Genomic DNA, 27,596 nt, shown 5'->3' with positions numbered 1-27,596 from the left:
CCAACTACATCGTAATGCTTCCATCTCAACCCACATCGTTGTTGCTTACCAAAATATGTACTTCTTTATGTAAATGTACTTCCATGAGCAAATCAAGTGACTTCCTGCTCTTGTTTTGCATAAATGGAAAGACTGAAGTAATGCAAACTCTCAGTTTAAGGAAAGTAATTTCGAATTCTCATTTTCCATCATCTATAGTTTTATAAAAATCTGCAAATCCTGCAATGTTTCAGTATCAGTCACTCAGTACTGAGCAGAGGTCACACAAGAGATGAGTCAGCTGATTTTATGTAACCACCTCCAATTTAGACCTTAAAGAATCACATTAGCCCTCTGCTTCAGCATATTGGGAAGCCTTGTTCACTGTAGGAGGAAACTCATAGAACTGTAGTTTTTCAGAGCACAATCTTTCCTCCTCTCTTTTCTTTTTCAAATGACCTACATTCCCTGCTTTTTGATGTAAGTTTAGATGTGACCATGTATGAATTCATTTTTAACCTGCACAGTTCCTTTTTGATGTCTTGATTATTACTGAGCATTCTGGAAACAGAAAAGGCGACTTAGTGATACCAAGAGTGTTGGTTTTTTTTAACATTCATTTTCACATTCTCAGTGAAAATGTTGACAGGAAAATGCAGTACAGATTTTCTGAAAAAATCCATAAAGTGCATCTCCATCAGTTACAATGCCCTTGTACTTACATTTATGCAGTTCTTAATCACTTAACCATTACTGACTAATGACTGTATTCTGCCAGAAGCCATTAAAAGTAATGCCATAAAAAGCCTAATATAGGCACAATTTTTAACCATGTATGTGATTCCATTAGTACTTCCAAGGAGTCCATAATAAAACAAATACAGGCTAAGTATATTATCAGCTATATACCATACCTAAACATACCATATAGCTATCTCACTCCCACAGCATAACTTTCAGGATTAAAAACTAAAACACACTTTGAAATACAATTGTAATTTTAGTTTTACAAACAAAGCTACATTCACCATACAAGTGTACTTTCAGTGAGAAATCAAAAACAACATACTGAATAATAATTAGCTATAATATTCTGCATCAAATTTGTCCCACTAAAATTTTGCATCAAGTTTTCCACTCTTCTGGAAGGTTTGCTATTAGAGTCATGTGTAATTACCTATTTGGTCTTAGCATACACACAAAACAAAAATCACAGAAACTTCAACTGAAAGTTTCTGATTCTTTTCCAAAAAGCCCAAGAGCTACAAATAATGGCATTGCAATAGAAACTTTAGTACTAAGGAGTTAAATTTAGACTACAATGTTGAGAAATAGCTCCTACTTACACATGAGCTTGAAGGTAGATATTTAAGATACTGATCATCTACCTTTATTGAGTTTTCCACCTGCTGTGTTTAAAAAGAATGTCAGCTAAGTCTTAATTTAGCTAACCTCTCCAGTAACAACTACTTGCGTAAGCAGAAGAATCTCACAGTTCACAGGAAATAAAGCCCAACTGATTCAAGGTTGTTCAGTCCTGGCAATATCAAGATACTACACGGCTTTCATAGAGAAGTTATATTCCTAAGAACGTTAATAAAAAAACAGAGGTTTCTATTGATTACTTGTTAGGAATTCAGAAACATTTTTATTCTTTACCAAGACCAGCGTCTTCTCTGTACTACTGTTCCAGCAATCTTCTTCTTCCAGCCTCCATTCAGAAATACCATATTTGCTTTGTATGTGCGCATTTAGTTCAGTTATGAGACAAGGAAGAGATGTAATAGCAGCTGTAGTTAAATATTCTCTATTTCCAAGATAATTTTTGTCAGTCTTCAGGACTAGACAACAGTTAAAATTCAGTCTTGCGAAACTATTATTTCTGCTGCAGTTCTCTTTCTAAGTCCCCCCTGAGGTTTTAGAGAATTTTTTGTGACAGCATTTTTTGGCAGGCATGGGAATTGTCAACAAATGGATTTGCTTGGTTTGTTTTTGTTGCAGACAAAAAAGAATTATTTGAAACACAACTGTAATTGACCCACAGAAACACCATGTCTTCAATTGCTACTACTAGAAACTAATGAATAAACACAAAGTGCTGTTTAAAATTGGCTCTATGAACAGTAGAAATGGATCACTGGAGAAACAATTCAGTGTGACACTAGAAGGCTCACATATAAGTAGTGATATTATTTTCAGTGCCTAATAGATAGAATTCTACCTCTCCTGTGCAGTTAAGAACTGATGTCAGAGATGAAATCGGGTGGGTTTCCTCATTCTTATGAACAACACTAGCCTTATTAGCTCTTACACTTTATGGATTGCTGCTATAACCAAATGTTTATGTTATGAGTAGTCAGTCTGTACATAAGAATATGCAGAATGCTATGACAAACATGAGAGGATACATCACTGCCAGAGACCCAGTAAAAAATTTAAGTGGCCTCAGACTACTTTCAATATTAATTTTAATGTGTTCTTAATATTTGAAAAGTGTACCTTTAGCACCACATTTATTTAAGCAATGATTACTGTTCAGAAGCGCAAGGGTGAAGGCAGACCATGAAAACATGTACTGTTCATAAAGAGCACAATACCCGAGAAACATTCCAGTCTATTAAACCAACAGCCTTACATCTGCAAGCTTATTGACATGCTAGAGGGTTAGCAAAGTGAATGCTGCAGATTAGTCAGCACATTATTAGAATTTCAGACAAACTGGTTGAGATACCTGCTGCCTTCCTCTCTGCATAGACTTCGACATTCAGTGACATACAAAAAACTGTTCTTTAAAACTCTGATGGATAACCTAAAAGTACCACCAGTGTCATACCAGTAGATGTCTGCAAATTGTTGCCAGAATCAAGTCATACTCCCAGTCAAGTTACATGTACAACAGTTTTCTTACTGGAAAACAAACAAGATCATTAAGGGTACTCAATACTCCAAAATCAAGTAAATATTTGCATTTCCAGAAGAAATGCAAAGATTCAAATTTTCCTGACAAAATGAGTTCTAGAGGACAGCCATCCAAATTTGTACAGCACTATTTCATAATAGCTTTTGGAAAAGGCTCTTAAGTCTATACTAAAAAAAGAAATGGCTCTTCAACAACAGTTGACCCTATATGTAATGCATCATAAGAATCAAAATTAATGAGTTTTTACAGTTTTATGAAATAAATTTTATATAAGAACAACAGGTCACACAACAGAAAAACAAAATCCAGTGTTACATACTTATTCGTGTACTTACAAATTAGGAATTTCTCAAGCTACACATGAACAAATGGCCTAGTTTATACAACAAAAAAATGCTCTTGATTAACTAACAATACATTGCACACAAGTTTTGACCTTGAAATGATCAAACTACAGCAAGTGTGCCTTATCCCCAATGCAAGTTAATCATCTTGTTTTTAAGAACTACAAAACAAATATTAAAAAAAAAATCATGATTTAAAAAATACTGACATTGGTTCACATTTCTGCGTCCTCAACACTTCTCTACTGATGTTCTCTACAGACTCCAGTATTTTTTCTGAGCAAATTACATGCTCCTTTTGTGTAAGATCCATTGAGAATTTGCTTTGACTCAGTTTGCTGAGTCAAACTCTTTACATCCGAAAGCTTCTTGTTCTCTGAAATGGTTGAAAAGGCTTTCTTAAAGCCCACATCAGAAGTGGTGGCTTCTGTTTCGATTTTTCCGGAAACAGCACTGCTTCAGTTTCAGGGGTAGGAAATCGTACTCTATACACTTCAGGGTAAGATTTCTGAAACTAGAAAAAGAAATTAATTTAAATGAAGAATTCACTCATATTTGTCATTTTAAAATAAGAATTGTCATATCCATGAATGGAGCAAGAAAATTCCCCCAACACACTCTCTATATCTCTGTATAGAAAATTAAGTTTTGTTTTCCAGTATGGCTTATTCACCATGGCACTTCTATTCTAAACAATTAAATGTTATAAATGCCCAAGATTATCTACTGCTTTGAGAGTCATTATTTTTTAGAGGACCATAAATGTAAAAATCTATACAGCTTTTCAAAATTAAATAAATACTGGAGAAATTTTTACTTACTTGTTTGAGTTTCTTCTTCTTGTCTTTCACAGATATTTCTTTATTCGTTGCAATTTCTTCTAATAAAGCTGCCAGCGGTTCCTGAGAGCCAGTTGCCCTTTGGTATTCAAATTCATCTGCGCTGATTTGATGGCAAAATGATGGAGCAGGAAAAGTCGCATCAGTGTCAGCTCCAGCATATTTTATCTGGAGAAAGAATAAAAAGAAAAGTTGTTCTCTGCAACAAATTTGGGAAAAAAGACAAGAACCTCACCAAGTTAACTACTGTGTCATTACAGTCATTAAATATTACTCAAAGTCATTCAACAGAAAAAGAGAAGACTACAAATTCTACTTCCTACCTCTTGCACAAATTGAGTGAATTCTAGTAAGTCAAGAAGTATGAAACATTGGAAGCCCGTGTAATTCTTAGAAAAATAAATGGCTAAGTACTTCAGTGGAAATCAATAAATGTTGAACTAAACATGAAAATATGATATTGGAAAAAGGAAATGAAGTTATGATAAGGTCGAGTACATGTGGATGCCTTCAAAATATTGTGATCCCATTCCTGGAGAAGATGAAGTTGACCAAGATGGGAACATGTTTGTCCCTAAGACGTCCAAGATCTGTTTAGTTTCATTTAACTACATAGTTATGATGGAGTATCAGTAGCCAAAACAAACTAGCTCTTAATATGCTAGCAGAGACAGACAAAAGTCTAAGATACATCAAACTCAGGAGCAGGAGGCATGATTTTGCTATTGAAGCAGAGTGACAAAAGGTGTTTCTTCCCACTAGACACCTACTTGAACTCTTTGGACATGTACAACATGTTCCTCTATAGAAGATTTTAAGGAGGATGGAACACTTAATATCTCCTGATAATTGTCCATGAGAAAAGATACTAGCTTAGCAGCAAGCAGTTCATCCAAGTCCATTTCATCCTTAGAGCAGAGAATACAACGGGAAAATGCTTGAACCATCTGAGAAAAAAAAAAGTTTACTTTACTTTTCTATTTATAGAGAAAAAATTGCATGTATTAAAATCTTTCCTAAAAGATCTCTTGACAACAAAACACTCACCATACTTCCGAAAAATAAACAAATAAAAAAATTTAAAAAATAAGCACTGTGTACTGTACTGACACCGAATGGATCGAAGATGACTCTTGCCTCAAACAATCTAATGCTGACCTAAGGCATAGAATGGCTGCTCTTCATTTTACTCTCAAGCATTTCACTCGGCCTTTCCAGTCAAATAGAGCATAAATTTCATAATTTTTTAAAAACAACACAGAAATTGAATAGAAGTTAAGTGGCAGAAGGAAACCTTAATGCCATTACTTTCTAATCCTTCAAATAAAATTTCAGGTGCAGCTCACTACATGTAAATGAACACTCAGATATGAGACTACAAGCTTTCTAGCTGTGTACTAGTCACTATTAACATTTCTAGCACAGAAGAACAAAGTTTTTTGCTTTGTGATGTAGATTAAACCACTGAAATAAAATATAATACAAAGTACTTGGATTGTATAGGATTCACTTAAAAAAATAACATTTACCTTATAATTACGTTATTTTTGTAAAAAATATCATTTACAGTTAATTAATTAAAAGTATCAGTCAATAATTCAATTATCTTAATAAAATATCATTATTACTAATTAAAATCTTCATTGTTACAGAAAAAATTCAGATGTAGACATCCTAAGATTTTTATGGAATGGCTGAGCTTTCCAATGCTCTACTCCTTGCAGAGAACTTAAATGTTAACAAAAAGAAATAGTGGAATAGCTAAATTTTGCCTAAAATAAAACCAATACAAATGTGACTGTGATAATGTCATTTTTGTAGGACTATTTATATATTTATCACAGTTTTCATTGACATTAGCGTAGAGTAGGGGTTTGTCAAATTATGAATAAAAATGATATACAGAAAAGAATGTTTCTGTAGTTAAGTGAAGAACAAAAATGAGTACTGAAATCAGTTGGCACGATTTGCTTTTCTCATTGCAAAAACAAAAAAAATTCAGACATATATTTTTAACTTTAATTCAAGCAGGCAGTCTGTTTCTCTCACACTTTTTGCAATTATGAAGAACAGAGACCTCATCTTCTATTATTCTGTCATTATTGTACTCTCAATAGTCAGTCTGTTTAAGTCTGCATTGAAAAAAAATCAGAGGGGATTTAACTTTAAGGTGGGGGAAACCTTCAAGTCCTGCGCAAGTTCTGCATTTGCTCACAAGCTCAAAAGCAACTTGTTCAAATTCAGAGATGTTTTTGCATAATTGGAATAGAGAAACTATTCATCAAATAAGCAAGCCTTACTTTACATATGCTCTCCAGTAAGAGAGAGTAGCTTTTGCTACTCCAAAAGCCTTGTGAGATCTTCTGTCTCATTACTATACATACCAAAACTCTGGTCCTCACTGATTCAGAAAGAGGTGGCAAATCCTTGTTAAAGCTAATTCTTGCCATCATTCTCACCAACAGCTGCAGTTTTCTCCGATTTTCTGGTGGCAGCAGGAGACAAGATATTTGAAGAGCTTCTATAGCCTCGCTGTGTTTTTGCAGCAGACCTGGTTTACCATTTAAAAAAAAAAAAAAAAAAGTAACACAGAAACATTTCTCAATTACCTATTTCCACAGTTATTTTCTAAATATCTTAAGAATCCATCTCCCCAGATTCCTTTTCTGGGAAGGAAGTGTATTCTTCCCAGGTTATCTGTCCTGACTTGCACTTTCTGTAGGTTTTCTTTTTGTGTTTGAGTTCAGCCAGCAGTTCCTTGTTCATGCATACAGGTCTCCTGATATTTTTGCCACTTTCTCTGTGCTGGGATACATTGCTCCTGATCTTGGAGGCAATCTTTGAATTAGCATTCTTGAGCCCCTCTTCCCTCTAGTGCTTTGTCTCACTCTAGTAAGAAGATTCCTGTAGATGCTAAAGTCTGCTCTCCTGGGGTTGAAAGTTTGTTGTGAACCTTTGATTCCACTCCACCATTCCAAGGTAACTGCAGCCAAGACTTCCTTGGACTTCAGATTCCCCACAGGCCCCATCCTGTTAGTGTATTACGTAGTACATCTCCTCACTGGCTTTTCTACCCTTTGGAGAAGGAAGCAGGTCCAAAGAAGGGCAGCAAGATTTATGAATGGCTTGGAGAATATGTCCTACAAGGAGCACTGGAGCTGTTCAGTCTGGGGTAAGGAGGCTGAGGAGAGATCTTACTGCTCTCTTCCAACATCTGAAAGGTGCTTACAGTGCCTTACAGTTGGTCTCTTCTGAATGGTGACAGGACAAGGGGAAATGGCCTCAAGTTGTGCCAGGGTAAGCTTAGGTTGGATATCAGGAAGCACTTCTTTACAGAAAGGGCTGTTAAGCACTGGCATAGGCTCCCCAGTGAAGTGGTTGAGTCACCACCCCCGGATGTGTTTAAAAACTGTTTGGATGTGGTGCTCAGGGACATGATTTAGCAGAGGGTTGTTAGAGTAAGTGTAGTATGCTTAGGTTGTGGTTGGACTCTACGATCTCTAAGGTCTTTTCCAACCTGAGCACTTCTATGATTCTATGATTTGTTCCAGGAATCTTCAAGAGTGCTGTCCCTCCAGTAGATACCACAGCGCTTAAAGGCCCCTAGGACCAGGCCTTGTGAAATTTCCATCTGAGTAAAAGGCCTCATTCACATGTTCTTCCTATTCAGACAGCCTACAGCAGATCACCATCATAATGTCACCTGTCCTTGCCCTCGTTTAATCCATAAATTTCGTCTGTTCCTCATCTACTCCCAGGCAGAGCTCCACACACTTCAGCTGGTCACTGAGTAGAGTGACTTCACCTCACCTAAACGTCATTCTTAAAGAACCTGTGCCCATCCCATCACGCCTCTGTGATACCAATAAGATCAGAGACCAACAGGCATACACAAGTAATTCCTCATTTATTCCCCACATTATTTGCATGTGCATAGAGTTAGGTCCCTTATTTGCTTTCCTACTACTAGTAAGAACTATTTTTTGTGTACAAAAAGGAGAGTGAGACATCACAACAGAAGATGAGTTGCCTTCTTGAACTTCTTTTTCTAGCTGAAGAGGGAAACTAATAATTGAATCATAAAAAAGTAAAACAGCGTGAAAAAAACACCTGGGAATACTCTAGACCAACCACTCTTATCCTTACATAATTGAAGGTACTTAAATCAAGTATCCCAAGACATCCCATTACAGCCACATGAAACTTTTTAGACATTTAAATGCCTGTAAATTGGTGTCCAGAGTAGGCTGCCTAGGCAAAGCTAGAAAGATCTGACAATTTCAAACATATACTGCTGGTATTTTTAAGTAGATTGGCAAAGTATGAAGATTGAAAACAAAGTAGTTCTTAAAATCCTATACCTTCATGACTTGTATATATTTATTTTTGTTTTTAAGGAAAAATTCCATATGGAATATATATATATATATATTTGTTTTTTTGTTTTTTTTTTCACACTTATTTGAAAGAGTGCACAATTTCTTTTCACTTGTACAGAAGTGTTGATATGAATTGCTCATTCTCATTTTTACATCTGGAATGCTGTGAAATGAAACTCAGTCCTGAAACATACTAAATACAATAGAAAAGCAAAAAAAAGCATGAAAGAGTAGGAAGGATCTAAAAGATATTGTCAGGAACATTTGTTGCCTCAGAAGAAAAATTCCAAAATGGAACTATAATCAATTTGAAGTAAGATAGTGAACTAAATACTAACAAAATGCAAAAATACTAAATTCCTAAAAAATGTCAGTAACTGATAGGCCCCTTTACTATCTGAAGAATTGTTACATAACCTTAGCAGTTATTGAACGTAATTGTTCTGAAATCTTTTTTCAGTTACAAAGATCATAAAATGCAGTGTTGCGCCTCTTAGCAAAAAGGGCCGAAAAACAGCATGCCACAAAGCATGTTTACTTTTAAACCCAGAATTCTTTCCTATTTTTCCTAATTTTTCATATTTTTGATATTTCTATGGGTCATCTACTTCTATGTGGTAAGTTAATTTGTTTTGGTTGATGCTTAAAAAGCTATAGCTAAAAATTAAACTGTCTTTAAAGCACCAGGAATACATTTCTTGTTACATCCCAGACCACTTACCTAACACACTAACAAAAACATCAAAAAAATTAAATGTAAGAAGTGGTTCTTTCATCTGGCCAAAGTAGTCCACTATTGTTTTGAAGACATCTCTTTCAAATCCTGAATATGTAGGTTGCTTCAAATCTGAGCAGATGGGCCCTATTAAAAAAAAAAAAAAAAAAAGTTAATTTGCAGCTAATCAACTGTTTGCTATTCCAGCCACTACAAGTGCAAATTCATGCAGGAAAGAAGCTTAGATACACTATTAAAAATAGTTTATTTATATTTCTAACAGATCTAGTGAAAACAAACATAATTGAGGGAAAAGTAGAAATAGTTTAACCTTAAGATATTTCAGTGAAGTAAACTGCACTGACAGGAGAACATATGCTCACTGACTGATCTTTTTCAACATTGTTTTCAAGGCCATTATCAGAAAAAATACTGACTATGAATATCACTGATATTTGGTGAAATGCTGATGAAGTGGTGAATCATCATGAAGATGATTTTTTTCTTAAGTGACATTTTAGGTTCTATTCCAAGTTTACTTACAATTCGCTAGGCATTTCATTGCTGACAATATCCAGTGAGGTAGGTCCTCTGCACAAGGGAAAAATTAAAAAAATGTAAATGAAAGTGTAACTCAGGTGTTTGTTTTTTGTTGTTTGTTTTTTTTTCTAGTACAAATTCTAAGATCATAGTGAACTCAAAATTCTTAATGACGTTCCTCTTATAAAGTAGACTGCAAGGAAAAAAAAACAGATTACTACTTAATATAGAGAGAAATAACTTCTGTCAGATTACAAACATAGTATATTCAGTGCTTCAATATCAACCAGTTACAACTCTTGCAGCTTAATAAGGAAAATTGTATCATATAGTATTAATCTGCCTTGCAAAATTTAACCAAACATATTGGATTTTCTGTAAGGGACTAATGAATGTGTAAAGTGGTTATTTTGTACTATGCATGTTGAAAAGCATTCATATGTTCAGTTTCGTCATTTCTGAAAAGAGGAAAGCAATATCCTGAAGTCTTCCAACTGTCTGGAGAACTAACACATAAATGCTTTAGACATGGTTACTTTCATAAACCAAATCAGGTTCCTACCTGATGTTTCACTTCTCTACAGATCTTGTGGAAAACATGGTTACAATATTAAGTAATCTCTCATATCATATTTAATGTTTCCCTAGTGAGAAAAACAGTTTTACACGTTGCTTCTTTCAAAATATACTGACTGAAAATGCAAAAATTAAAAGTTCTAAGCCTCTCTGTATATATTCTCATCCTTTTTTTTTTTTTTTTTTACTACATGTTGCTCTCCTGTAGACACTCCAGGCACAGATAAGCTGACAAAGGCAGCTTCAAAAAATACATCCCCACAATTCTAACTGAAAAATGTCAGTTCCTTCACCTTTGTTCAATATTGCTGTGATGGTTTCATGCTAGTAAGTAGGCTAAACTTCACCATACAGTTCTCATTCCCTCTCAGTCTCCCAAGGGAAGAAAATATGATGAAAAAAATTTGCAAGTTGAGATGGGGCAGATCACTCACCAATCAGTGTCACAGGCAAAACAGATTCAAGGGAAATTAATATAATATGTTGTCTATTGATAATAACAAACTAAAGCAGTGAAACTGAAAGCAAACAACAGTCTGTCATGGAGTTGACCAGATCAATCTATGTCCATGACAGGGGCAACAGGCCTCTGCCCTCCCCCCCCACCTCAGTCCCACAAAAATGGGAAGGAAGGAAGGGAGGAAAAGAGCAGCGGCAGCAATCTATGGAGGAAAACTTATTTTACTATAATATTGGAATACAAGATAACACAATATATACAATTTAACTGAAATTGAGATTAATAGATCAGACAAGATGAGAGAGAGAGAGTTCCCGGGACCGATTCAAACCTGGAAAGCTTGGAACAGCTAGGAAAGCACCTCCAGCACCCACTGCCAGGCAGCAAGAGAGCGCCCCCCCACCCGGAAGGGCCAGATCTGTGACTGCTGTAATGTACAGGGATAGGTAGCTGGGACTGGGGCAGTGACACTTTAATGCCCTGTACACTACAAGATGTTTTGATGTGGAATACTGAAACCCAAAAACAAAAAAAACATAGAACCATGACACAGTCCCTATCACCCAGTCATCTAGAATGGGATACCTAATATCTAGATGTAGTTTTCTGTGCGGGCTTCCCAAATGTTCTATTTCTCCAATACTCTCCAATGTGAGTCAGTACCACAGAGTCCACCCTCCAGGAGTTAAATGTTCAAGTATGGATCCTCCACGGGTGGCAGCTCTAGCACAGGACCTACTCCAGCAAAGAACTCCATGAACTGCAGCATCTTTCAGGACACAATTCTGCTGTGCCGTGGACTCCTTCACAGAATGCAAGTGGGGATATGCTCTGGGCCTGGAGTGCCCCCTGGCCTTTGCCCTCATACACTCCTCTCTCCCCCTGCTGTTGTGCAGCATTTTTTCTCCTTTCTTAAATATGATCTCACAGCATGACTCACTGAATCATTCACTGGATCATTTTTGGCTATCACTGGGACTTTTTTGGAGCCAGGTGGCACTGGTTCTGAGCTGACATGGGGCAACTGCTGGGCTCTTCTTACAGCATCCTCTTTGCTGCCAAAGCTTTCCCACATAAACCTAATACATGTACTAAAGCAGGGACATTAAAATGTGAGGATGGAGAAAAGAAAACTGATTCTTGCTGTTGGGGTACACAACAACAGTACATTTCATAAAAACTCTAGTTTTTTTAATGTGGTTATAAAAGTGTAAAGTTGCTATGTATTTGTATAAATCAGAGTTATGTTGTTTTTTAAAAATAATAAACTACAACCTAAGAAGTTAAACAAGAACTTCTGAAATACTCACTTGATTTGTCTTCTAACGTGACAATGCCTTGCTTATTGACATTGTATGCATTTTGGACAATATGCTTTGAATTCACAAGCTTTGTATCTATCACTTCATCCAGGCAATCCAAACCCAAGACTTTTTGTAGTCTGTAAAAATACATTAAAAACACAACAAATACATTAATAATCTAATTTGCAAGAAAATATATAACATTAGGGCAGATACAGTTGTGAAAGAGACCTTTTACACTTATTATTTAAGTCATAAGCATGCAAAGGAAGATTAGAGCAGACTGACACTATTCTCTGATCACACAGTTTCTGTGTGAACAGGGAACTGTTCCTGAGGCTCCGGGAGAAAAAGAGAACCTACCGCCTGTGGAAAGAGGGACAGGCCACTCAAAATGAATACAAGGAAGTTGTTAGGATATGTAGAGGTGAAATCAGAAAGGCAAAAGCCCAGCTTGAATTTAACCTAGCCGCTGGGGTGAAAAGGAATAAGAAACTCTTTTATAAATACATTAACAGTAAGAGGAGGACAAAGGAGAATATCCACTCTTTGCTGGATGAGGCTGGGAATGTGACCACTGAGGATAAGGAAAAGGCGGAGGTTCTGAATGCCTTCTTTACGTCTGTCTTTAAAAGTCAGACCAGTTATCCTCAGGATACTCCTCTCTCTGACCTGGTAATCTCGGCTGGGGAGCACACTAACCCCCCCGTGATTCTGGAGGAAACAGTCAGAGACCTACTGCTCCAACTGGACTGCCACAAGTCGATGGGGCCAGATGAGATCCACCCAAGAGTGCTGAGGGAACTGGCGGAGGTGATAGCCGAGCCGCTTTCCATCATCTGTCAAAGCTCCTTGTTGACTGGTGAGGTCCCAGAAGACTGGAGGCTTGCCGATGTGACTCCCATTTATAAGAAAGGTCGTAAGGAGGATCCGGGGAACTACAGGCCTGTTAGCCTGACCTCGGTGCCAGGGAAGGTTATGGAGCAGATTGTCTTGAGGGAGATCATGCGGCATGTGCAGGGTGACCGGGGGATCAGGCCTAGCCAGCATGGGTTCATGAAGGGCAGGTCCTGTTTGACCAACCTGATCTCCTTCTATGATCTAGTGACCCATCTGGTGGATGAGGGAAAGGCTGTTGATGTGGTCTACCTAGACTTCAGCAAAGCCTTTGACACCGTCTCCCACAGCATTCTCCTGCAGAAGCTGGCAGCCAGAGGCTTGGATAGATACACTCTTGGCTGGGTAAGGAGCTGGTTGGAGGGCCGGGCACAGAGAGTGGTGGTGAATGGAGTCAAATCCAGCTGGCAACCGGTTGTGAGTGGTGTTCCCCAGGGGTCGGTGCTGGGGCCTGTCCTCTTCAATATCTTTATTGATGACCTCGATGAGGGCATCGAGTGCACCCTCAGTAAATTCGCAGATGACACCAAATTGGCTGGAAGTGTGGATCTGCCTGGGGGTAGCAAGGCCCTACAGAGGGATCTGGACAGGCTGGAGAGCTGGGCTGAAGCCAATAGGATGAGTTTCAACAAGGCCAAATGCTGGGTCCTGCACTTCGGCCACAACAACCCCAGGCGACGCTACAGGCTTGGGGCAGTGTGGCTGGAGGACTGCATAGAGGAAATGGACCTGGGGGTATTGATTGATGCTCGGCTGAACATGAGCCGACAGTGTGCCCAGGTGGCCAAGAAGGCCAATGGCATCCTGGCTTGCATCAGAAACAGTGTTGCAAGCAGGAGCAGAGAGGTGATTGTTCCCCTGTATTCAGCACTGGTGAGGCCGCACCTCGAGTGCTGTGTCCAGTTTTGGGTCCCTCACTGCAAGAAAGATATTGAGGCCCTGGAACGTGTTCAAAGGAGGGCAACAAAGCTGGTGAGGGGTCTGGAACACAGGCCATATGAGGAGAGGCTGAAGGAGCTGGGAATGTTCAGCCAGGAGAAGAGGAGGCTCAGGGGAGACCTCATTGCTCTCTATAACTTCCTGAAGGGAGGCTGTAGTGAGCTGGGGGTCGGCCTCTTCTCTCGTGTCATTAGTGATAGGACCAGGGGGAATGGCTTCAAGCTGCGGCAGGGGAGATTCAGGCTGGACATGAGGAAGTATTACTTTTCAGAAAGGGTGGTCAGGCACTGGAATGGATGCCCAGGGAGGTGGTGGAGTCACCGACCCTGGGGGTGTTCAAGGAAAGGCTGGATGTTGTGTTGAGGGACATGGTTTAGTAGGAGCTATTGGGAATAGGTGAACGGTTGGACTGGATGATCTTTTAGGTCTTTTCCAACCTTGGTGATTCTATGATTCTATGATTCTATGATTCTATGCTGCACTGCACTAGATCAAGTTTATTACATAGAGATAGTATGCCAGGCTTAGATGAAAAGATATCATAGTGTAAAATTATCTAAAGCATATTTTTGCAGGACAAAAAAAACGTTCTAAAATAAAGTATTTAGTTTTGCATAGGATATTCCTTACGAAAAACGTAAGGAATTTCTCTAAGACTTCTAGACATAGCTATTTCTTCATATTAAGTTTTGTACTTTTCATTAAAAGGCTTAATGGTGTCTTACTTCTACATGAGTTCTTCAATTTCATAACAGGAGAAGGGAAAGATTCAGGGAAAAATGTGATAAAACAAAACAAAGCCCACACAATAAAAGAACTGAAATAGTACAAGAGAAGGAAGTCAGGTAGTACTGAAGTTTTCTTGTGAACTTGATCTGCTGATTTTGCAGGAAAGTTAGTATTACTAACATGCATACTCACCGTGACAAAGTCATTGATTTCCATATCTCTTCTATGTTTTCTTGTGTTAACTCCCTGCGGAAAACAAGCTTGCATGCTGGTACTTCCCCTATAGCTATACTGTGACGCTTGTACCACATTTCAGAATTCTAAAATCAGAAGGAAAAAAAAAACAGCGCTGCTCACTAGCCAGTGATTTTTCAAATACTTAACAGTGTACCACAAATGTGTAACAATGCAATAATTTTAAAATGTCTTAAAATCTAGCAAAATCTCCAAGATGCAAGCATTTTAGCTTTCATATGCACCGCATCTTTTCTCTGTTACTTAGCATCTCCAAAGCTGAAAAAATGATCTGAGTGGCCATTAAAATCCACATTAAAAGTCAGTGGTCTAGAACACGGTTCACATCTTGTTCAGGACCAAAACCAGTTCATATCAACTACCATACTAAGACTAAACACTTGTTTATAGAAAAATTATTGGAAAATTTTTAGGTGAGATAAAAACTTTTTTTTTGTTCTTGTTCACTGTATGTTGATAATAATTAAATAGTAAACTTACTAGCAAGTTCAAAACAGCAATAAAGTGAAAGCGCACAGTTACAGATAAAGACATCCACCTTATCTAATCTATCATTATTAAAGAGAAGTAAAGAGAGTACAAGTTCATGTGACTATTATCCTTTACTCAGTCTTCACATTCAAGTTCGGTGCTTGAAAACTGTCATCAGATAAGTGCACATACAATGCAGGCTGTGTTCATAGCATACTCTAAAGCAAAGTTCTGGATCATTCCTAGTTACTGTGCAATGATTTGCACCACAGCAGTCCTACATCAAATTAACAGCATTCTTCACAACTAAATCATAAAATGCACTCCAGGAATGCACCTAATCACTCCAACTGCTAACAGTCACTCTAGGACACTAGACTTGAGATAGTTTGAAATGTAAAAAAATCCTCTGCAATTAGTATCTGGCTTTCTGCATCAGTATTTCACTGCCCAGATCCCTGTCTATCAATTCACACATAGCCAATAAGCACTCTATTTGATGCTGCAGCAATTTAAGTTTTGATTAAACCACCTCAAGTTACCTGTCCACTTCACCTTTTTTTTTTTTTTTTTTTAAAGGCAGCTAGCCTTAAAAAAAAATAATAATAATAAAAAAAATTTTTTCCTTTGCATCATTTGTATAGTGGCACATCTGAGACAGTTGTACATAAACAGACATTTGATAGCATTTTCCAGGACAGGATGCTTGAATGGAAATTTAGAGCAAACAGCTGGAATCTGTAATGTATTAAAACTGCAGCAAGTACTTACTCAGTAACTAAAACACTCTATTTTTTTTTACTCGCCCTCTGCACTACCTTTTCTTTCCTCCGTATAAATCTTTTACCCACTATTGAAGTTCTGAGGACCATGCCTCCACATAGAACTTGCTGCACATGCAAAGAACATTTGATTTGCATGTAAATAATTGCATTGCAAGTGTGGAATAGCTATTTGCTCAGAACCTCTTAATGTTCAGCAGAACAATAGGAACTGCTTTTCCAAACAGGCTATCATTCACCAAGAAATCCAAGGCAAAAGTCTTGCACTGAACAGCATCAATAAAAAGGCTAAAATTCTAAAAGAAATCCCAGCAGTACATAAAAAGGATGAGAACGCAATTTAAACAGAAAGAAAGGTTTAGAAGAAAGGAAATTCAAAAGGCTTAGGCTTTTAGTATATAAAATATAAAACAAGGGACAATTTCTTTTTAACAATAAAAGCAACATTTTTTCCCAACTTTGTAAAAGCTGGATCAATCCAAGTGAGCACAGAGCAGGATGATTCTCCAAGCTCACCAAGTACAGCAACAGAAGGAGGACAGCTTCTCCTTCAACGCAATGTATTCCTTGTAGAAAAGGAAACGTAATCACCAGCAACTTTACAGTATATAGCAAGGAATTATATTATGCATGTTCTCCAACATGAAGTGTCAGAATAGAAGTTATATTGTAAGCAACAGTAAAGGAATTATTATGTCTTATATGATAAGAAACACATCACTTGAAATAGAGCACACTGAGATGCAAATATATTGGCAAATGCATCCATGCTGAACTAGGACGCTAAGTACATTACAGTCTATAACAGAAAGAATACTCAAAGCCAAAATCTTCAGCAAATCATTCAGAACAACTTTGCTCCACGCAATTAGAAGTATTTTACATTTAATTCTCTAACCAAGTAGTTTGTGGCACAATGAAGAATTCCTGATTGAATTTTGCTTTCCAAATGTGTATAGGTCTGGAGAAATTAACTGAGTATCTTACCATGATCGATTTCACAGGAATGTGTTCTTGGGAAGTGCCAGCCTTTGGATCATTCCAATCTGGAAATTTAATGACTTCCTTTCCAAATGAAGGTTTCTTTGGGTATGGCTTCAGTGGTGAGGAAGGAGGAAATCTATAATTGGAGAACACTTTTAAAACTTCTGAACTTCACATTATTCCATATTTACCAAAGGAAAACTATGGAAGTAAGCTTTCACATACACAAGTACAGCAAAAGCCTTGGACATTTACAGAGCACCTTAATTGCCTGAAGATAGGTGTTAAGTAAAAGGTCAAACATCCTAGGATGAGTCATTTGACCTTTACCTGCTTTTCCAGAATAGCTGAAGCCCTTTGTATATTCTATGATATAACTGAAAGCCTTGGGTAGATGTCTTTGGTGTATCTCAAACAGCACCACCTGACTATTCTTTAGAAGGTGGGTTTTTGCTGAAAAAGCTGTAGGTAGGTTTTTCACCATGTGCAAAGCAAAGATACATAATTAAGTCACATGACCTATCATTTGCATTTAACTAGCATGCACACAAATCAGTGCATAAAGTTCTGTCCGCATTACCATATTCTTTTTGTCTACATGCTTTCTATGCAAAGATCATATCTTGCAATTCGGAGTCTTTTCCAGCTGGTTGAGAAGGAAACTTTCACCCTTTAATGCATTTCAAGAAGTGCCTTGAAGAAATTGGCAGAAATAAACCCTAAGCTAGACCTTATAGGTACTAGAAGACAATCCTCACCCTGCTGGGAGCGTATGTAAAAAAAATTAATGACAGCACATTTGAAATAAATCTGATTATAATCTTCCCATCAATCTGACTCAGATCAAATCTCATTTACCCACACTCCCAAGTTTTAGATGCTAAGATTCCTGATGCTCTAAGAAATTGCTTTTACCTCCCTCATCCCCTTATCAGTGTGTGAAGGACAGTTATAGCTATGCCTAAGCAACAAGAACTTGTGCATGAGTAGATATCACACAATCATATCCTGCCATAAAGTTTCTCATACTCAAGATTTCTCAAGTTCTCTAAAATTTTAGTCCACCTTTTTAATCCCAACATCTAATTAGCTTTCACATTAATTTTATTTTCTAGTTTTATTGGGTTAAGAATCTTATTTTTCTTTTGTTTTACAATATTCTCAGTAGTTTCCCATTTCCCTTCTAGCTCATCCTAACACCTGAATCTGTCAATTTCCTCAATCAGGAGAGAAGCTCTTGAAACCAGAAAAAGTAGGTGCATTCCCCTCTTCTCAAATAAGATGTCATGATTTTATGGCCTTTTTTTAATCAGTATATCAGACAGATCTAGAGAAACTCCATGACATAGCATTACAGTAAGATTCATATGGTCAAGCTTTTGGACGGACGGTGAAAAGTCTCTGGTTTCTACACAAAAATAACCCAAGAATTAGATTGAAACTGAGAAGCGTTCCAAAGTTGATGTGTCAAGATTTACACTGTTTTCTACAAACAGCACTAGTTTTAGCAGTTTAGACAAGCAGGTAGCAAAGATACCTTTTTGTGTCAATTAACCGTTATCACAGATGAAATCCCAAACATCTGAAAGCAACAGGAAGACTGAAGGCAAACACTTGAAAGGAATTAAGAAGTTATCACGCAAGAAGACAGCAAGGCCAGCTGTCCAGCTGAAGTAAGTGCCTCTACACCAACACATGCAGCTTGGGAAACAAACAAGAGATAGAAGCCACCAGTGGCTCCTGGAAAACCACTATGTAGTTGCCATCACTGAAACCTGGTGGATGATTCCCATGACTGGAGTGTGGCTATTGACAGCTACATGTTGTTCAGGAAGGACAGGCAGGGAAGGAAGGGAAGAGGCATTTCCCTCTACATCAAGGAATAAATACTGTGTGAAGAGCTGCCCCTGAAAAACAGCCATGAGCAAAGTAAAAGGCTACAGGTGAGAGACAGAGGCAACAAAAGAAGCTTTGTGGTTGGTGTCAAATGCAGGACACTTGATCAAGCAAAGCCTGTTGATGAAGCCTTTCTCCAGCTACAGCAGACACAATGATCGCAGGCTCTCATCCTGCTGAAAGACTTTCAGCTACCCTGGCATCTGCTGGAAAAGGAGTACAGTGAGCTGCAGGCACTTGGAGTTTCCTGGATTACATCAAGGGTAACTTCCTGAGCAAAGTAATAGACAGCCCCACCAGGGGGATGCAATACTGGACCTGTTGTTCACTAACATAATTGGAGTCTCCCTGGGCTGCAGTGATAATGCAGTGGTGGAGTTCACACACACTTGAGGGATACTGGATAGGCAGAGACTAAAATCAGGAAGCTTAATATTAGGAAAACCAAATTCTAGCTCTTCAGGAAGTTAGATAACAAAATTGCAATGGAAATAGCCCTCAGTGACAAGGGAGTGTAACAGAGCTGACAGGTATTTAAGGAAGCTTTCCTTAGCGCTCAAGAGCTTTTCATCTCCACATGAAGGAAGTTAGGGAAAAGGAGGCATGGCTGAACCAGGGAGCCTGTTCATCAAACTGGAGAGCAAGAAGAAAACGCACAGGCAGTGAAAGCAAGGACAAGTAACCTGAGAGGAGTATAGAGGTACTGCTAGGCTGAGTAGGGATGGGATTAGGAAGGCCAAAGCCCAACCAGAACTGGACTTGGCAAAGGATGAAAGAGTCCTGCAGGTACATCAACCAGAAAAGTACAGTGAGCAACACAAGTAGGCTGGTAAAAAAAGATAAGGAAAAGACTGAGATACTCAACATCTTTGCTTCAGCCTTCACTAGCTGGTGCTCTACACACAGCCCTCAAGCAGGTGGTTCAGAAGGTGGAAATTGGCTGAGCAGTGCCCATTCTGCTGTAAGCAGAGATCAGGTTTGTGATCATCTGAGGAAACTGAACATCCATAAGTCTGAGTTCCACTGAAATGCATTACAGCATCCTGGGGGAATTGGTTGTCACAGTCAAAACACTCTCAACGGTATTTAAAAATTCCTGGTACTCAGATAAAGTCCCTGGTGACTGGAGAAAAGGCAATATCACACCTACTTTTAAGAAGAGTAGAAAGGATGATCCAGGGAGCTATTGACCTGTTTGCCAAACCTCGGTGCTCGGTAAGATCATGGAGCAGATGCTCTTGGGAGCTACGCTAAGACATATGGAAGAGAGAAGGGTGATGCAGAATAACCAGCATGTTTTCACCAAGTGCAAGTTCTGCCTTGTCAAGCTTGTCACTTTTTAAGACGGCATAACTTTGTCAATGGACAAGGAAAGAGCCACTAGTGTCATATATCTGGACTTCAGTAAGACCCTTAATAGAGCACCCATAGTACTTTTCTCTTCCAAGTAGAAAGATATGGATTTGATGGGTGGATTGGTCTACAGATGAGGAGCTGGTTGCAAGACCATACCTACAGAGTAGTTAGTAGTCAGTGGCTCAGTGTCCAGATGGAAATCAGTGACTCTTAGGCATCTGTATTGGGACTACAGCTCTGAAACATCTTCATTGCCTCAACAGCAGGATTAAATGAAACCTCAGCAAGTTTGGGGACAACACAAAGCTGTGTCTGGCAGCTGACATGCCTGAGGAATCATAGAATGAATCATAGAATGGCCTGGGTTAAAAAGGACCTCAAACATCATTGAATTTCAACCCCCCTGCTATGTGCACGGTCACCAACCAGCAGACCAGGCTGCCCAGAGCCACATCCAGCCTGGCCTTGAATACCTCCAGTGATGGAGCATCCATAACCTCCTTGAGCAACCTGTTCCAGTGTGTCACGATCCTCTGGGTGAAAGACTTCCTATATCCAACCCAAACCTCCTCTGTCTCAGTTTAAGACCATAATGGAATGGGGTGCTATTCAGAAAACTAGACTGACTAAAGCAGTGGATCCAAGTGAATTCCACAAGGTCCAAAGCCAAGTGCACGGTCTTGCACTTGAGTCATGGCAATTTCCACTGCCAGTACAAACTGAGGGACAAAAGGGTACAGCACATCCCTGCCAAAAAGGTCCTGGAAGTTTTGGTGGCTGTTAAGATGGACAAGCTCTCTCAAAGTCTAGGAAGCCAATTGTATTCCAGGCTGCATCAAAAGAAGTGTGACAGCAGGACAAGGGATGTGCTCCTACCCCTCTGTTCTGCACTGGTGAGGCCTCACCTGGAATACTGCATCTAGATGTAAAGACCTCAGTAAAGGAGAGATCTGTTGGAGCACATTCAGAGAAAGACCACAAAAATCATCCAAAGGATGAAACACTTCTTCTACAAGGACAGGCTGAGTGAGCTGGAGCTATTCAGCTTGGAGAAGAATCACAGAATCACAGCATTGTAGGGGTTGGAAGGGACCTCCAGAGACCATTGAGTCCAACCCCCTGCCAAAGCAGGTTCCCTACAGCAGGTCGCACAGGTAGGCATCCAGGCAGGTCTTGAACATCTCCAGAGAAGGAGACTCCACCACCTCCCTGGGCAGCCTGTTCCAGTGCTCCGTCACCTCACTGTAAAGAAGTTCTTGCGCACATTGGTGCAGAACTTCCTATGCTGCAGTTTCCAGCTGTTTCCCCTTGTCCTGTCTCCACTCACCACTGAAAAGAGTCCGGCCTCGCCATTCTGCCCCCCACACCTCAGATATTTATAGACCTGGATCAGGTCCCCTCTCAGTCTTCTTTTCTCAAGGCTGAACAGACCCAGTTCACTCAGCCTTTCCTCATAGCAGAGATGCTCCAGGCCCTTCACCATCTTTGTGGCCCTCTGCTGGACTCTTTCCAAGAGATCCCTGTCCTTTTTGTACTGGGGAGCCCAGAACTGGACACAGTACTCCAGATGAGGCCTTACCAGGGCAGAGTAGAGGGGGAGGATCACCTCCCTCGACCTGCTGGCCACGCTCTTTTTAATGCACCCCAGGATGCCATTGGCCCTCTTGGCCACAAGGGCACACTGCTGGCTCATGGCCAACCTGTCGTCCACCAGGACACAGAAAAGTGTGTCAAAAAGACAAAGAAAAGGCTGCAAGGTGATCTGATCACAGACTTTCACATCTAGGGCTTTAGGAAGTAAGGAGATTCTTCAGCAGGGTCTGTTGTAATGGAACAAGGGGAAATGATTTCACACTGAAAAAGGGATATTTAAACTGAATATAAGGAAGAAGGGTTTTTTATTGGTGGTGGTGGTTTTTTGTTTGTTTGTATTTTAAATATTTTAAAATCATTGCAGGGAGCTGGACTAGATGACCCTTCAAGGGTCCCTTCCAATTCAAAAGGTCCTATGATTCTATACTAGCAGTGCACATGCCCTTTTAATACAATTGCTCAGGTTCCAAGAAGCATAAAGCCTGAAAGCTTCCAAAACTGGAACATATCATTTATTATTTTAGACTACATTGAGCCAATAGGTCAGGAGTCACCAACACATAAAGCATACTATTTTTCACATTGACAATTAATAATTTTCCTAACACTTTTAGGCAAAACAACATTTGACAGCACATCTTATATGTTCTATATGAGTACTTCAGTTATACAAGAAATTATGGAAATATCTAACTACCTTGATTTCCACTGACAACTCTGCATCATAGCATATAGTTGCAGTTACAGTCCATTAACATGGAAATCTATGAACCAAATCAAGATTTCCAGTGTAAGTATTATCAATGGAAGTAAAAGCTACTTGTGTTTCAATTTATATTAGGATTGTAAGACATCTGTATCTAAAAGATTAACTTTAGTGAAGTCCACCAGAGGGAGCTGCCAGGACATTAAATATGTGAGCAAAGGCAGGCCAGAAAAATAATGTTTAACCCTATGTATATGGAAAAGAAAGGAAATAACAAATACTACAATTCTGTGTTACCATTTCTACACCAAAAGTTGCTTTAAGGCAAGCATTCCACAGTTCATCAAAAGTATTTTGTAAAACCTCTACCTTGCACCCTCCCCTCTCATCTTTTCCAGTTTCTTCAAAATCCCTCTCCTCTGCACTGCTCCTGAAATATATACATGAAATTATCTCTAAAACCAAGTACATAGCCTTTCTATTCCAATCATTAACATAACTCCTAGAAACATGAAGTACACTGATATGATTATTAATTGTCTTCTGTCACTCTCAACATATTTTTATGCCAGCATACTCCGATAGTCTTCCCACCAGAAGGTGACTTTCAGCTGTATAAACCAGCTCATACCACATCATTCCATTACACTTAACCTTTAGTTCCAGTTTAAAGTCAAAGTGCAAGAGCCCCTCAGCTTTTTGAATCACTGGGTAGTTCATGAGCAAAGTTATCAGTATCTGCTCCCTCCTCCCACCCCACACAGCAGCCTCAAGCAGATAGCCAGAAAAGAGTTTAAGAACAGGACAACACATTAAACTTCCTTTTTTAATGATTACATTAAACCCCTCCAATGAGGCTAAATTTGGAGAACACATTCAATTTTTATTCCTCCAAATTTATTTAAAGTTTCTCCTACAAAGGTTGATCAAAATTGGTTCAAATATTTAACTTACTTGGCTGAGAAGTTGTAACACTGAGGTACAGGGTTTTTTTTATTTTTGCTTTTGGTTTTTTCTTCAGAATATTAAACCAAGAACTTGCAGCCACTAACTGAAAGATGTCATGCAGCAGTAAAGAAATTTGAGTCAGTATTAATTTGTTAACTGAATCGATCACAAATCCAACTGATTTTAAATAATCTGCACAAGTTTGTAAACAAAAAATGTGGTTATTTTATGAGAAAAATATCTCAGCTGTATTCTGTTTATAACAACAGAGAAAGAATTACATCATATGTATCTTTTACCCTTAAAGTATTCTAAGTTAACAGAGAAAATGAGCAGTAGTGAAAAGCAGTGCTTAGAGCACAGATGTACGAATAAGAGAGAGAAAAAAAAAGCTAACACGTCAGTTTAGAAACTATGAAAGATAATACAGCAAAATAAAAAAACTAACTTCACACCAATTGGAAATTCAACATTACACTTGTAATGATTTCTTAATATTTTCCATGGAAAAATAAAAATACAAAATAATGCTTTATGAGAAAGACTCATAAGCAGAAACATAACATTACTGCTTCCATTTCTTCAACAGAAGATTCATCACAATGTAAGTTACAAATTCATGCTAAAGATAATGTTTACTTTTACATTATTAAACAGGACAATATAAGAATGTAAGAATTTAGAACCCACAATTTCTTGATACCCAAGCCTTAACAGATGCCACAGGAAGTGAAAGAACCCCTCTAAACATGCTAAGCTTTTGACTCAAATAGATTAGTTTATCTCTGTTAACAAAGTACAAGTTAAGAGGTTAGACAAGGATAAACAAACAATTATCCTTGATGTAAGTAAGAATTTCTTTCTTTCAGGAGACTTTCTTAACTAGAGAATATATCTATCGATGATCCAAGGTGGAAAGAAAAGTGCTGTTGCAGATGATACTTAAATTCAGATGGCCCCTCTTCTCTGAGAAGGAATGGAAATTTCATCCAAGGCAGATGGGGGTGGGGTTGGGGAAGGAGAACTGGAGCTGGACACTCAGTATCATACCCACTTTTATCAGCACTTTTCAATACACTTTCAGTTACTGACAAGCCTAAGATCTATCAACAGCATAAAGACTCTGCCACCTTGTAAAATCTATAAATGACTTTGTATTTGTAACATGAAATCAAGTGAAAAGTTCCTATAAAAATATATTGAGAAAAGAAAAAATCAAGCGTTAAGTCCTGCTACTTGACATCGCTAGGAGAAAGTGTCTTTAACAGCAAGGAAAAAGACACACTGATACCTCCGCAACAGCACTTTTCAGAAATATCTGTAAGACCAGTACATAAAAGCTATTAATGTTTTCATAAAACCTACATTTTCCACAGCTACGATACACAGCATTACCTATACAAATGGCCATCATCTTGAAAGTCTTCTTTGCCCCATCTTCCTTTAATATCTTCAATAACGTGATTTTTCAGGAATTTTTTAAGCAGCTTAACCGTTTGACTGCGAGTCACCTCTGGGCCAAAGTTTTGGTTAGAGCCAAGTAGTTCATGCAAACAGTCCACTGCCTCCGAGGCTTTGAAGCAACGCTCGTAGCTTTTGAAGCGGCATCGATGCTTCCTTAGAGGCATTCCAGCACGGAAGAGTTCGATTATCTCATTCCACTAGGAAGGAGACACAAATCAAACTGTTACGGGAGTTCTTCCACAGGAAGCGTTTTAGTTACGCAGAACACAGATTTGGGTAGATTTCGTTCACCTGGGCAACAAGCACACTGAAACCCGAACTTTCATTTAAACACCAGAGATGTGAGAACAGACACAAGAACACGGCAGCCAGGACACCCACAACCCTCCGCTCCCGACGGCTCAGCGGCTCCAGGGGGAAGTTCGGCCGCCCCTCGCCCTGTTAGTGAGGCGGAGGACCGGACCACGGCCGCCTTCCGCAGGGCCGATCGCCCCGCACGGACTCACCTCAGGTAACGCCAGCACCCGGCGTTGTACATGAGCACGCCTCTGAGCGCGTATCTGAGCGCGCCTCAGGTCCCCGGCCGCCGGGGAAGGCTGCCCGGACAGGCCCGGGGCCGCAGCGCTCGGCCCTCAGAGGCTCAGCTCCACGGAACCGCTAGGGAGAAGCTCCCCCCGGGACTAAGTAAGGATGCGCAGGGCTCCGAGCGGGAGCCGGCCCAGCGGGCGTTCACTCACCAGCCGGGTGGCGCGGTACGGCCCGGGCCCGACGAGCCCCGGCTCCATGGACGCGGCCGGGCCTCCCCGTCTCCACGGAAACCAGCAGCCGCACGCGCTGCGCCCGCCGACCGTTTGAATCAGAGCCCGCGAGGCGTCGCTTTCGCCCATTGGGCGCCAGTCGCAGCACCTGACGGGCCCGTCGACGTTTTTGATTGGTGGAGGGAACACCTGTCCCGCCCCCGGCACTACGCTCTCGGCACGGGGAGTGTCGCGGCCCTCTCCCCCCAGCAGTCCGGGCTGAGGGGCGGGCAGGGGGAGCTGGAGTGGCGTTGTGCGGGGTTCGGCTTGGCTCTGTCACGCCCAGCTGCCAGCCCGCCCTTTTCCCAGTACGGGTAGAGAGGAAAGGTGCCTCCCTCGGCTGTAACGGCTGAGCTAGCCCAGAGGCAGTGAAGAATGGCGGTGACTGGGCAGAGTAGCGCAACGCCTGCTTCCTGTTGCGCACAGCGGAGGGATAGATGGCTCAATTTTAAAACGAGCGTGAAGTACTCATGGCCTCTGCGTCCTGCTAGGGCAGAGCAGCGAACGTTTGGGAGAGGGGCCGAGGATTGAGACTGGAAAACACTTGCAAAGAAGGTGAGCTGAGGTGTGCAAAGAATGGTGAATTAGCACGGTGACTTCACGAATTCACAGAAAACGAATAATAATAAAATGCAGACTCAATTCCTCAGGTGTAAGTAGTGGTATTTGTCTCTCTCCTGTCATAAGCCTAAGGGACACAGTCTCAGCCTTGTCCCCTCGTTGCCATCACATGTTCACTGTTTGTGAAATGGTTCGCGTAGCACTCGGCTCTGACATACAACTGTTAGGTAGGAAAAAAGCGAACTGCCCGTGTGATTCTCACAAGCAGCAACCCAGGATGGGATTAATAACATTAATGTTGTTAGGGTAGTATGGTTAGGTCATGGTTGGACTTGATCTTTAAGGTCTCTTCCAACCTGAGTAATCCTATGATTTTGGAATGAAGCGCTTAGGATAACTGTTCTGTATGCAGCCCCTGATTGCATACCCATACAACACACAGGAACAAAAGCAGTCTGCAAGGAATTACATAGCTGGACTCTAAAGCAGCCCTTGCAGACAGCCTGTGGACTGATAAGCATCTTCTGCTTAATTAAATCTTGATTCCTAGCAACTGGCTGCAGAGGCAGTTGGCTGCTTCACAACTGCTGGACTTGGGAGATTTTCCTGGCTCCTTAAAGGAGTGTAGAGACGCTCACTTTGGAGCTCAGTTTTGACCATGCATTGTCACAGCTTCAGTGTGTGGAAAAAAAGCAGATATTGGTCCAAGTTGCAGACTAAGAAAATAGCACACAGCCCCTCACACTCTGCTGTAGGCCACATTCCACCTAAACTGTGACTGTGTGCACCATCTCTTACTTCTGGTAAAACTTCCAACCGGTTCTGATCACCACATGTTTATGCGTTTGTACCACTGGGGTGGGAGCAATAACAGCAAAGTGGGCAGCCCAAAACTATGAGTTCCTCAAGAGCTGGAGTTACCTACAGGATTACAGAGAACTCTTTCTTCATCAGTACTTCTTTAACACATTATTATACAACACAAGGTTTCGGTTCTGAGGAGATAAGCCGCTACTTTGGAAGCCAAGGGCACACATACAGTCTGGCATAGTTTGAGACTTGGTGTCAGTGATGGCATTTCCCCACTCAGCACTTCGGCTGGTATGAGTTTGTGCAGAATCTCCCTCCATGCTCAGCCAGGGAAATCAAACTCAGCACTAAA

At 39.9% G+C, this 27,596-nt stretch overlaps 2 protein-coding genes across 2 annotated transcripts in view; both read right to left on the bottom strand.

The window, feature by feature from the left end:
* Positions 1-27,596, bottom strand: part of LOC128074290 (uncharacterized) — a 497,996-nt gene that overhangs the window by 37,978 nt on the left and 432,422 nt on the right. The gene's annotated exons all lie outside the window — the stretch shown is intronic.
* On the bottom strand, positions 1,102-25,914 carry DEPDC1B (DEP domain containing 1B). The gene is made up of 12 exons (XM_052670488.1): positions 25,814-25,914; positions 25,008-25,273; positions 17,117-17,249; positions 16,926-16,928; positions 14,814-14,941; positions 12,063-12,193; positions 9,720-9,767; positions 9,183-9,323; positions 6,467-6,633; positions 4,853-5,029; positions 4,065-4,250; positions 1,102-3,757 (listed from the first exon to the last, which is right to left on the bottom strand). Exons 1-12 carry the CDS (start codon positions 25,859-25,861, stop codon positions 3,596-3,598), a joined length of 1,590 nt encoding a protein of 529 aa, XP_052526448.1. The 5' UTR covers positions 25,862-25,914; the 3' UTR covers positions 1,102-3,595.

This window comes from Tympanuchus pallidicinctus, unplaced genomic scaffold (assembly GCF_026119805.1).
Source record: "Tympanuchus pallidicinctus isolate F22 unplaced genomic scaffold, pur_lepc_1.0 scaffold9, whole genome shotgun sequence".
In the NCBI taxonomy this organism is placed as follows: domain Eukaryota; kingdom Metazoa; phylum Chordata; class Aves; order Galliformes; family Phasianidae; genus Tympanuchus; species Tympanuchus pallidicinctus.
Note: the sequence above shows the minus strand (reverse complement) of the source record. Positions and strands in the feature narration are given on the sequence as shown.